Raw genomic sequence first — 13,117 nt, 5'->3', positions numbered from 1 at the left:
CTTATCTCTCCACTCTTCAGGCTCTCTGCCTTTATTCCTGATGAAGGGCTTTTGCCCGAAACATCGATTTTACTTCTCCTCAGATGCTGCCTGAACTGCTGCGCTCTTCCAGCACCACTAATCCAGAATGAAACAATTTATGCCACTTTGGAAGAATGTTGACCAGGAAAACACAGTAATTAAGTAACAGATCTTTAACATCCAATTAAATGGCCATGCAGGACTATGGCTAAATGGCTTCTCAGAAGGACTACATCTGAAACCATGTTGCACCCCCAGCGTAACACACAACCTGCCAGTCTGGATGATGGGTTATAAAGTCTGGTTCAAACATTTTACAGACCTTGGGACCCAGAGGGAAGTGTGATTAGATGAGCTCATACTTGCAGAACAGCCTTTGTGATATTTCAAAGCAATTGTTGTATATCAATATATTTATTCTATTAAGTCAAGGAACGGAATTTGTGCTGTATTTCTTCAAGATTTATCACAATCCTTTGACGAGGTGTCTTCACACTCAAGTTCCCTCTAAGCTACATGGCCACACAGTAATCCAGAAGTTCCCATGCATGTGGTGTACAAGCCAGCGCCTTTCGATTACCCCACGTTTACAGCCCAACTAAACACTTAAAGGGCTTGTGTACTTAGCCAAACCATCTGTTCATTATAAATAAAAGGACAAGTTCTTCATATTGCGATGTTAATAAAACTAATCTACATCATTCTTGAAGTTATGTATTTTGGGATCTACAAAAACCCAGCTCTCTAATTGCTTGGATACTGGTAAGTGTAGCAGTGTGTTTTTGGCAGTACAGAACATGCTATTTTGGAAAACAAATACATGCTGTCAAAATGTTTTGTCTTGCATTCATTAGGACAAATGCAAGAATGCCAGATTTTAAATGACCACAATAAATGGAGTATAAATTATTTTGGTCATTTAAATTCTGGCATTCTTGCATTTTTCCTGATGGATAGCAAGATGGAAAGCTTCAACAACATGATTTCCTTTTCAACAATGCTCTGTTTGATAAGAGTACCTACAGAGAGAACTGTAGAAACAACATGGGGCCATCTAAAGCAGTCCAATGTTTTAAACAACTGAAGTTGATATAATCAAAAACAGTTTTTTTAAAAAAGGATCCACGTCACATATTTATTCCTTGATTCTTAATATCCCAAGCTTTCCCAAATTTCACATTAACTACTTGAAAATCTCTACATGGCAGTGTAGCCATCTGTACTGTAGTGATCAGACACTTCATCAAGCCATTGGAAGACTTTACCATTTCAATCAGCAGCTCCTTTCCCTTACCATCAGGGTCTTTTTGAAACTATTCATTTGTTGCACTCATCCAGAGAAGGGTAGGTGGGGTAGTGTGTCATATTTGTTAAAAGCCTATGTAGTCAGCAGTGGAATCAGATTTTCAATAGTACCGTGTAGGTTCCCATTCTCTGCAGCCACTCATAATCAAGCCAAAGATCTTTGCCACCCAAGCAGTCAACTCACTGGGAAATAAATTATTTCGCTCAATTGTGTTATTTACTGCAAACAGTTTTAAACTTTAATCCCATCCTCATTGTCAAAATCCATTATAGTTTGGAAGGAACATATAAAGAGATACTGAGATGCTGGAAGCTTCAACATTGTGATTAAAGTTGGAGTGTGCTTGGAAATGATGACTCATTTTGTGTGGGGTTGGTCTCATAAATGAATGTATACACAGAAATATTGAGGGAAAAAAAATGTACCGACAATCTTCTGTTAAAATTGCTCATGGCAGTTCCCTGGAGATCAGACTTTACTTCCCAGAATAAAAATAAAACACCACAAATGCTAAAGACCTGAGGTAGAAACAAACAATGCTGGAGAAATTCAGCAGGTCTGGCAGCTTCTGTGGAGAGAGAAACAGAATTAATGCTTTGAGTCCAATGATTCTGATTTGAAGAATGGTCTCCATTTCTCTCTCCACAGATGCTGCTAGTCCTGCTGCATTTCTTCATCACTTTGCTTTTATTTTATTTTCTGTAGACTCCAGGATCATCTTAAAGGGTTGGTAACTCTCCTACATACAGGTGAATGATATACATGTGTGAACATTCCAAGAAATACATGCATCTAGTTTGGATCTGCTATCATGGACAAATGACAAAATCCCAAATAAATTAGTTAATTATGCAAAAATTGCAATGATTTCCACTACAGTCATTTATCATCAAGCGCCAGTTCTCACTGCTCACAAAGTAGGAAACCCTGATAAAAGGATTTGACTGCATGCATCTCCAAACTTAGCCGCTATATCACGAACGACAAAGGATATGCAATTCATAACTTGTGTAATGGTGATGTACTGCACTTACATGTAACCATAGGGACAATGTTTGTTGCAGGAAAGCTTTCGGCACTTGTGTGGCTGTGGTCGACATTCACAGATGCTGCACTCATCCAAATCCTTGAGGAAGCCATGGGGACAATCCAAAGAGCAGTAGGTCGTCAAATCTGGGCAGGGTTCCTCTGGAACAGAAAGGTATTACTTACTATCAGTCACAACAGAGAACAAAGAGGAGTAACTGAGTGACAAAACAGTGAACGCTTTCATCAAGATGCAACACCAATGAAGTAAACGATGGCATATGCCTGCAATATTGTTCTTTTGAGCAATAAAGCTGTTCCTCATCTTTTATTAAAGTTAGTCTTTAAAATGCATAAAAGCACTATGATTGATCTGCAGGTAACTGGCCTCTGGTCAAAAGCTTCAGCTAATGGCAGTGGTCAGCCCTTTACAACCACAAGAGAATATTCACATTCAACATTTTGTTTGGACACTAGTTAGAGTTCTAACAAAAGGGTTGCCACTGCAACTCCAATTTTTTACCTGCATGAAGCTTATAAGTTTGATGTGTTTTGCGACACTCCCTCTTTAACTTGGGGTCAAATGGAGGCTTGAAGGTGGTCATGCGACCAGCTCCATATTCTGCCTAACAAGCTTGGGTGGGTTGGTTGTTAAAGGGGTGTAATGGAGGGTGATGATGAGCAGAGGGGCCTAGGAAGAAAATGCAAAATAGTCACAGACTGTAAACAATGACCACGGCGCTGTGCTGTTAGTGGATAGGCTGCTAGTATTCAAATTATAGGGGAGCTATACATGCACATACTTCTAACTATTTTATTCCGAGATGCAGTGGAGGTTGTGATCCAGAAGATAGCTTAATAGCACTTCTACCTGGATGTAAGGCTCATTGCTGTAGAAATAAACTTTGAGAGGGGAAGAGTTTACAGCTAGTAAGTTTACTACCATGATACAGGACTTCTCTGAAGATAGAGTTTAAAGGCTTTTTATAAACCCTGCAAGGATATGAAAAAGAGAGGGTGAGAGAAGATAAAGACAGAGGTGGCTAGTCTCGCGCCTAAAGTGGTGACAATGCTGGTCACTATGTGCAATGTAAATTGGAGCCCATGCTCAGATTGAAAGGCTGCGTTCATGAGGATTTAACAAGGCTCAAAGACTTATGGAGCTCAGCTGGAGGAATATTCTCTAAGCTGCCCATCACCATGAAAGTCAGTTCAAGGCTTACAAGTTTTCCAGCTAGAAAAGGAAACCAGAATATTTTTAGACTGCTTCTTGAAGAAGTGTCCTCATAACGGCCTTGGTAGTATACAACTGTCGAGAGGAATTTTTTGGTCATTTTAAAGTTTAATGGGGCATCCTTTCTGTAGCTAAGGGATCTACTGAATTGTGTGTAGACAATGTTGCTTTTAATTCATTTATTACAGGAGGAGTCTTAAAACTTTAAATCTGTTCATGCAATCCTTCCAGTAAGCCACTAGAAACCTTAACATTCTGTTTTCAGTCTCTAGGAGAAAGTGAGACTGCAGATGCTGGAGATCAGAATAGAGAGTGAGGTGCTGGAAAAGCACAGCAGGTCAAGCAGCATCCAAGGAGCAGAAGAATCGATGTTTTAGGCATAAGGATTCCTGATGAAGGGTTTATGCCCAAATCGTCGATTCTCCTGCTCCTCAGATGCTGCCTGACTTGCTGTGAATTTCTAGCACCACACTCTCGACACTGTTTTCAGTCTCTACTTAGATTGTAACAAATTCCTTATTCACAGCAAAACGATAGCAGCATTTTACTTTCCAATACTCCTTCAACACAAACAACTTAATTAATCCGGTTGAAAATATTTTGTTGGTGATGAACAGCCTGTTCCTGAATGGTGAGTCTAGTGTGAGGCATCATGAACACTACAATAAAGCTGCAGTCACTGCATGAGTAACAAAGACCAAACCCTGTTCCATTTTAGTGCTGTATCTCTTCCAGCTGTTTTCTCCAGGCTGTTGGCATGTAGGGATCTTGTGTGCTGAGCGTTTGCTACTATGAACTCAGAAATTAATAACAGTTGTTCCACCCAGAACCGTGGAAATTACAGATGAGATGGAGAGACAAGTCCTGAGATGTGCACATCAAAGTGTTCAACATAAATTATGTGTAATATGTGAAGGTGGTGTAATAGCTTTTAAACAATGATGTGTGAGTGAACTTAAAATATATAAACATTTTTTAAAATGTAAACCTTTGCAATGAAAAGTTGAAGTATTTGTTTAATAATTTGTGCAGAAGTCAGTCTTTGTTTTTCAAAGATCAAAACATAAAATTTTCAGAAACAAAGTATAATCCTAGAGATGTTAATGATTGATTCCATTGGAATGAAATAGGTATGAATGAAAATGAATACTGGTAAATGAATGAATAAATGTTATATAAATATATAGATGAATTTACAGAGCTTGTAATATTACAAAATTAATAAGTTTATTCTTTAGCATTGTTGGTCTTTTATAAATGTCACTTGGGCCCAGATCAACACGCATATCAACTCCTTGAAAATACTGTAGAAATGGACACCAAGACTTCTGGCCTATAAAAGATATTGTTACATCTATATGTGGTATATTTGTGTTACTCAACTATCTTTTTGGCATGAGCTATACCCCTTCTCTCCTCTGCTCCAAATTGTAGAATTATCCTTGATGTTTTCCCACTCCCCAAAGGTACTGTGGCTGCCTATGAAGGGAAGGTTGCCATCAAACAAGAGTGTGTGCACGTGTGAGAGAGAGAGAGAGACAGCGTGCGCATGTGAGAGAGAGAAAAAGCATGCGAAAGAGAGAGAAAGAAGTGTGCATGAGAGATAGAGAGATTGGGTGCACGTGAGAGTGTGCAGGAGAGGAGTGTGTGTGTGTGGGAGAAGGACAGCACGTGTGATAGAGAATGCGTGTGTGAGACAGAGGGCCTGTGAGAGTGAGTGAGTGTGTGTGTGTGTGCGCACGCGTGAGTGTGGGGTGTGTGAGTGTTTGCGTCTGTGTGTGTGTGTGTGAGAGAGAGAGAGAGAGAGAGCGAGAGAGAGAAAGACTACAGACTCCTGAACATTAAATTTCCTTTCTAAGGTTTGAATAATTGTGCAACATTAACAAAGGGGATCAAAAATGGAATTCCTTCGACGTTTCATCGACTTTGTTGAAGTTTGGTAGAAGGGGAATCTGCTAAATTCCCAACTAAGTTACTTCCTTGGGGAAGCCATGGAAATCCCTGATAATTGAGAGTTTTTGGTTGCATTAAAACATCATTCATTTCATTTGTCATCAATATAGAAACAAACATGAATCAGGATTTCCCATGTATTTTGAGGGCGCTTTAGTGCACTTTCAGCAGGACTGCTTTGAGAAATCTCCCAGACTGCAGACAATTTTCTGGGATCAGGGTAATTGGCCATTTAAACTGGGCTGCTCAGCCTTTATCTAGAGAGACAGAGGTTAGCTATGGCAGAGATTATCTAACCCTGATGCTGGACCCAGGGCCAAACAACTTTGCAAAGGTGTAAATGTTGGGAAATATACCATATGACTTACCATCATTTGTGGTTTGTTATAAACAGACTTTTTTGATTATGCTGATGTACTATGTACTTCAGGTCACTGCTGATAATACCAAAAGTGAAGGGATAGAGCAGACAAACAGTGACTGAAGAAATTTCCACTGCATTTTCCTGGAGTTTTGCCAAGGAGCTTACAATTCAAAGCAAGTTTAATACAAAGATTACATTTACTGAGCTAGAGTTCAGTACTTGGTGACTAAAAGCTCCCTGGCATTCTGAAAGGATTGTACCACTTACTTGGTAGGCACTGGCACATCAAACATCCCTTCTGATCTTGCACAAAGCCGTATGGGCAATCCTTCTCTGTCAGGGTGCAGTTTATCAGCCTCGCGCACAGTGTTGGACTGACTGTCCCATAACTTGGCTCTGTGGAAAAGCAAATCAAAGAGACCCAATTTCTGGATGAATATTGGTCCATATGGTTCCATTAGTTATAACATACCACCTACAATATATATACTCTAGCCTATCTGCCAATACTACCAATCAAGGTGCCACTGGGCCTTTTCCTAGAACCACTGCAGCCCTGTGGTGATGGTGATGATGAGAGTTCCAGGAGGTCTTGATCCAGCACCAAAAGTGAAGGAACAGATTTGAGTCATTATGGTGAGAGTTGATGGTTAGCCTGTGATTTTTGCTGGTTTCCTCCTTCTTGGATCAAGAGGTCACAGAGGCAGGACATGTACCACTGAAATAACTTGACAAGTTGCTGCAGTTTACTGCCCTCAACAATTGCCTTTTGAAGAAAATCTCCCTGTTGGGATTTACTCAGATGCATTTAATACCAGACGTTATTTCACATAGGGTGAGAGCTGATATTTTTTCATTAAGCCAAGTGCAAAAGTCTGCGCCGTACAGCGCCTCTCGCACCCAGTTAACAAAGTCATGCATTTGGGCATTAGCCAGTTCTCCCCCCAGACATACCTTACGTAGGAAATGAGGCACCAGCTGCATTGCACCCTCAGTGTTGCGATTCCACCCCCTCTTTGTCTGGATGACTGTGTTTCAAATGATTGTCTAATGATATAGGGATAGGGATTGATCTATGGTTACCCTTCTCCATGTTTTACTGTGCATTCTGAAGTTGTCACAGGAAGATTAATGTGGTTAATTAGACTGCACATGTGCTTCCAAATTGCTACCTTCACAATTGGGTACATCGTCTCTGGTCGTCAGTTTGAGTAAAGAAAGGTTTTTGTTCACATTAGCAGCCATAGGAAATGCTGGCTGAGTCATCTGCTATGTTAACAGCAGTCCACACAGCCTTCAACACTTCATTTAAATCTCTTTTTTGGATGGGGGGGGAAGAGAGGAAGAACAGGGATAGTAGGGGAGACACACGACACCATGGACAACATCCCATTCTTGACTTCGTTCTGACGTACAGTGGTGTTGCCAGGCTTTTGGGTCTTGTATATGTCCAGCTTTGTAGTTTTACCTTGTTATTTCACTGTTCAAATTGTACATTTACTTACTGAGTCATAGAGTTATACAGCACAGATATAGACCCTTCTGTCCAACTTGTCCACGCCAACCAGATATTCTAAACTGACTTTGCCCCATTTGCCAGTACTTGGCCAATATCCCTCTAAACCCTTCCTATTCATGTGTCCAACCAGATGTCTTTTAAATGCTGTAATTGTACCAGCTTCCACCACTTCCTCTGGCAGCTCATTCCAAACACGCACCACCTTGCGTGTGAAAAAGTTGCCTCTTAAGACCCTTTCAATTATTTTCCCCCTCATCTTAAACCAATGCCCTCTAATTTTGGATTCCTCTACCCTGGGAAAAAGACCTTGGCTATTCCTAGAATAATGTTTACCCTATCCATGCCCTTTATAAACCTCTATAAGGCCACCCCCTCAGTCTCTGACGCTCCAGGGAAAATAGCCCCAGCCTATTCAGCCTCTCCCTATAGTCAAATCCTTCAAGCCTGACAATATCCTTGTATATCTTTTCTGAACCCTTTAAACAACATCTTTCTGATACGAGGGAGACCAGGACTGAATGCAACATTCTAAAAGTGGCCTCACCAATGTTTGTACTGCTGCAACATGACATCCTAACTCCCATACTTAAATGTACTGACCAATGAAGGCAAGAGCGTCAAATGCCTTCTTCACAACCCAAATACCCTTTAGGACAATAGCAGTTTTATCCGGATTCCTCAGGCAACACGACATTTGTACATAATTTGTGTTGGGATATAAGAGGAAGAACCAGTTGTTCTGTAAAAGGCCATGGGAACAAGTAAAAGACCATGGGAACAAGAAAAAGGCTAGCTTGGAGGATGCTCCAGTAAGAACCATTCATTATTGGTGGCTATTTCACTTGATTTATAAATAAACTCCTTGCCAATGTCTGACAACTGGATTTGGCTCTGAGCTATCCTCACTCGAGGCCCCCTGGATGGCTTCTTCACACTTATTTTCATGTGGAAATTAAAACAATCAACACTGATATCTTAAGTATCGACTTTGTAAATGGCAACACCTTTTCTGCTAGTCAAGTCATTGTTCAGTCTGTAATTAATAATGACATTGAAGGAACACTACTCTGATGTTTCAATGAATCCACCTAACTGATTGCAAATCATGGTCTAAGATTACACAATACTAAATAAAAATGATGCAAATATGGAATAAATAAATTACAACGAAGACTGGAAGTTCACAAAATCTCCTTTGCCAGCGAAGAGGTTGCAATTGGGTGAGCTTTGTTTTGTCAGAGGTTTCTCTGACTAAAACAGAATAGGGGTTCAAATCTTTGTTTTGAATCAAAACCAAGGTAGAAGAAAGGCTTAGGACGTTTGTAAAAGGTAATGGTTCTGAAAGGGTTAAGGTTCAACACAACAATAACCTCCATCCAATCTGAAGATAGCATGTAGTCTTGCAATGAGTAAATCAGAACAGCTCTCAATCTTGAACAGAACAGCTATATTTTCTTTCTCCCCATAGTTCCAGTAATCATGTCTAATAAACAAATGTAACTCGCACCTATTTGTTATCACACTATAAACTAAATTTAAGACAAGAACTCCTTCTTGTTAAGACTCAATTATGGTTGATCCCCTCCCACTGTAAAAAAAAAGGCCCTCAGACCAATGAAGCTAGAATCCTTCTACAACAAACAGCCTGTAAATATATCTAACAAAGTGCAGAATAGACAAAGATTCTCACAGTTAAGAAGTCTTTGCAAGGATTAATATGGAGGGGAGAAAGGCTGAATAGAGTTGGCAAAAAAAATACAACAAAGTATCTTCAATTAACGTAAGGCTTGTAGAATGGATAAGGTGAAGATGCAGAGCTGTAATTTCTTTGGGTGTTTCAAGAGAGCATTGAAGAAACAAACTGATTGAATTAAAGATCCAAAGAGAAAATTGAAAAAGACAAAGACTTGCATTTCTATTTACACCTTTCATGACTACTGGATGAAAATATTGTACATCCAATGGAGCATTCTTGAAGTATAATCACTGCTGCAATGCAGGAACTGTGGTAATTTGGATAGTAATCCCGACAAACATAATGACCAGGTAATTTGTTTTGCACTGTTAATTGAGAGATAAATATTGAGCAGGACACTAGAGCCAGCTCCCTTGCTCTTCTGTCAAACAATGCAAGAGGATCTTTTCCATGTAACTTAGGGGGATGTGGGGACTGCGACCACAGGCAGACCCGCCAAAGGTGCAGCATCACCCTCAGCAACGTACTGGAAATTCAGCCTCGGTTTCGCATTCAGGTGCTGGAACTGACCGTGAACCCTCAGCCTTGTGACTCAGAGGTGAGAATACCACCAACTGAGCCAGAAAAAGAAAGGCCTGGAGACAGCAAAAGCCACAAAAATAAACACAGCTGAACAGAACTGAAGCGAAAATACTGAAACGGGACACAGTGAGAAAATTGAGATGTAATAGCAAAACCAAACAAAATCCAAACGTAATGGAAGATGGAAAACATCTTGATTTTAATACCAGTCTAAATAACATAGTCTAAGTAAGAGCGCACTTTCATATGTCTTACTACAAGCGTAGGAATTTATACTTCAATAAACCAGATTAATTTTAATATGCTGATTAAACAAGCAATTCATTTCATGCTTAATTAATTTTCTTCAGTTGGTCTGAATTGGCATTTGGCACAGTACGGGGACAGCATTCCCTCAAGCTTTGTAAAAGGAGATCTGGCAAATGACTGTAAGAGTTTGAAGCAGAGTGCATAGTTTTGGCATCAGAACAACATAAGAGACTGGTGTAGGTCAGGGAATTTCAGCTTCTGACCAGATTTTAGATTAAGTCACCAACGTGGAAGAAACATCTGCATCTTATATATTTGTGTCACTTTGAACAAGGTAATCCAACAGCTGAACAGTAGTTCATAATGCACAGCGATATAATAAGGGAAGTACCTTATCTGTAAATTTATTATCTGTAAATGTATAACTAGTCTCATCTGCAGGAGAGTCATACAGCACAGAAACAGACCCTTCGATCCAACTAGTCCAGGCTGACAATCTTCCCAAACTAAATTAGCCCCAACTGACTGCAATTGATCCATATCCATCCAAACCTTCACTGTTCAGGTACTCATTCAAATGCCTTTTAAACATTGTAACTGTACCTGCATCCACCACTTCCTCTGGCAGTTGAACCCACACATCAGCCACTTTCTATAAAAACATAAATTGCTCCTCATGTTAAGTTTTAAATCGTTCTCCTCTCACCTTAAAAATATGCCCCATAGTTTGAACTCCCCTACCCTCGGGAAAATACCTGTGACATTCACTTCATCTATGCCCCTCATAATTTTATAAACCTCAATAAGGTCAGCCCTCAAATTTCTGTGCTCCACTGGAAAAAGTCCCAGATATCCAACTTCTTCTCCTAACTCGAACCCTCCATTCCAGTCAACATCCTGGTCAATCTTTACTGAACCCTCTCCAGTTTAATAATATCTTTCTGATAACAGGGCGACTAGAAGTGCACACAGTACTCCCGAAAGGAAGCACATGGTGAGGTCAGCACAGGGGGGACGAGAGAGAGAGAGAGAGAGAGAGAGAGAGAGAGAGAGAGAGAGTTACTGCATTTGCTGTTTGAATTCATGTATCGCTGGACATCGGAGTGTATCTGGGAAAATTAACAAGCAGTGAAATTCACAACAAATCTTGGAGAAACCTGTTTGGGCGAGGTCACAGCACAGAAACAGATAAGTAAATATTTTTAAGTGTGGCCTTACAGTAAGTCTGCAGTAGTGAGTAGAGTGGGTTCTTTCTTGATTATATGTTTTATTGAGATATGTCTCTTGATTAAACTTAAAATATAAGCCATAAGTATTAATTTAACCTGGAGCAGTATTTTGTTGAGGAATAAGACAGTGCTATTTTCTGGGTCTGTAGATTGAAAGAAGCAAAAATGGCCTTTAGTAGAGTGACATGCTCTTCTTGTCAGATGTGGGCATTTTGGGAGAGTTTACGGGATACTGTGGATTATATCTGCAATAAGTGCTGGTGGTTGCGAATCCTATTAGATCGAATATATCGGTTGAAGAGACAGTTAGAGGCAATGAGGAATTTACAAGACCAAGGGGATGTGATGGATGGCAGTTATAGGAAGGGGGAAAAGTTACAGATACAGTCACATAGATAGGTTAACTCCAGGAAAGGTAAAGAGGTAGGCAGGTAGTGCAGGAGTCTTTTGTGGCTATCCCCATTTCAAACAAGCATGCTGTTTTGGAAAATATAGGGGGTGATGGATTCTCAGGGAAACATAGCACGAACAACCAACTTTCTGGTATCGAGAGTTGCTTTAATGCAATGAGGGGTACGTTGGGTTCCAAGAGAGTGATTGTGTTAGGGGATTCTGTAGTCCGAGGTACAGACAGACGTTTCTGTGGCCAGCAGTGAAAAATCAGAATGGTGTGTTGCTTCCCTGGTGCCAGGATCAAGGATGTCTCAGAGAGGGTGCAGAATGTTCTCAAGGGGAAAGAGGGGCCAGCAGGAGGTCATTGTCCACATTGGAACCAACAACATAGGAAGGGAAAAGGTTGAGATGCAGAAGGGAGATTACAAAGAGTTAAGGAGGAATTTAAAAAGGAGGTCCTCAAGGTTAGTAATATCTCGATTATTCCCGGTGCTATGAGCTAGTGAGGGCAGGAATAGGAGAATAGAGCAGATGAATGCATGGCTGAGGAGCTGGTGTATGGGAGAAGGATTCACATTTTTGGATCACTGGAATCTCTTTTGGGATAGATGTGAGCTGTAAAGGAAGGACAGATTGCACCTAAATTGGAAGGGGTCTAATATACTGGCAGGGAGATTTGCTAGAGCTGCTCGGGAGGATTTAAAATAGTAAGGTGGGGGTGTGGTATCCAGGGAGATATGAGGAAAGAGATCAATCATGAGACTGGTACAGTTGAGAAAAAAGGCAAGTGAAACAGTCAGGGACAAAGCAGAGAACAAGGTAGGACTGATAAATTAAACTGAATTTATTTCAATGCAAGAGGCCAAACAGAGAAGTCAGATGAACTCAGGGCATGGTTAGGAACGTGGGACTGGAATATCATAGCAATTACAGAAACATGGCTCAGGGATGGGCAGGACTGGCAGCTTAATGTTCCAGGATACAAATGCTACAGAAACGACAGAAAGGGAGGTAAGAGAGGAGGGGGAGTGACGTTTTTGATAAGGGATAGCATTACAGCTGTACTGAGGGAGGTTATTCCCAGAAATACATCCAGGGAAGTTATTTGGGTGGAACTGAGAAATAAGAAAGGGATGATAACTTCATTGGGATTGTATTATATTTTTGAAGTAACAAAGAAGGTTGAGGAGGGCACAGCGGTAGATGTAATCTATATGGACTTCAGTAAGGCGTTCAACATGGTTCCCCATGGGAGACTGGTTAGTAAGGTTAGATCTCATGGAATACAGGGAGAACTAGCCATTTGGATACAGAACTGGCTCAAAGGTAGAAGACAGAGGGTGGTGGTGGAGGGTTGTTTTTCAGACTGGAGGCCTGTGACCAGTGGTGTGCCACAAGGATTGGTGCTGGGTCCACTACTTTTCATCATTTACATAAATGATTTGGATGTGAGTATAAGAGGTACAGTTAGTAAGTTTGCAGATGACACCAAAATTGGAGGTGTCGTGGACAGAGAAGAGGGTTACCACAGATTACAATGGGATC

The 13,117-nt window shown here is 40.6% G+C and overlaps 1 protein-coding gene across 2 annotated transcripts in view; it reads right to left on the bottom strand.

Moving 5' to 3' along the window:
• LOC122553776 (cysteine-rich motor neuron 1 protein-like) overlaps window positions 1-13,117 on the bottom strand; it is a 239,509-nt gene that overhangs the window by 31,596 nt on the left and 194,796 nt on the right. For both annotated transcript variants that reach the window (XM_043698087.1, XM_043698088.1), the window contains 2 exons: window positions 6,172-6,300; window positions 2,362-2,515 (listed from right to left, as the gene is read on the bottom strand). In XM_043698087.1, the coding sequence (XP_043554022.1) occupies window positions 2,362-2,515; window positions 6,172-6,300 (283 nt within the window). The remainder of the gene's footprint in view (window positions 1-2,361; window positions 2,516-6,171; window positions 6,301-13,117) is intronic.

The sequence above is a fragment of the Chiloscyllium plagiosum genome, chromosome 10 (genome assembly GCF_004010195.1).
Source record: "Chiloscyllium plagiosum isolate BGI_BamShark_2017 chromosome 10, ASM401019v2, whole genome shotgun sequence".
NCBI classification, from domain to species: domain Eukaryota; kingdom Metazoa; phylum Chordata; class Chondrichthyes; order Orectolobiformes; family Hemiscylliidae; genus Chiloscyllium; species Chiloscyllium plagiosum.
Note: the sequence above shows the minus strand (reverse complement) of the source record. Positions and strands in the feature narration are given on the sequence as shown.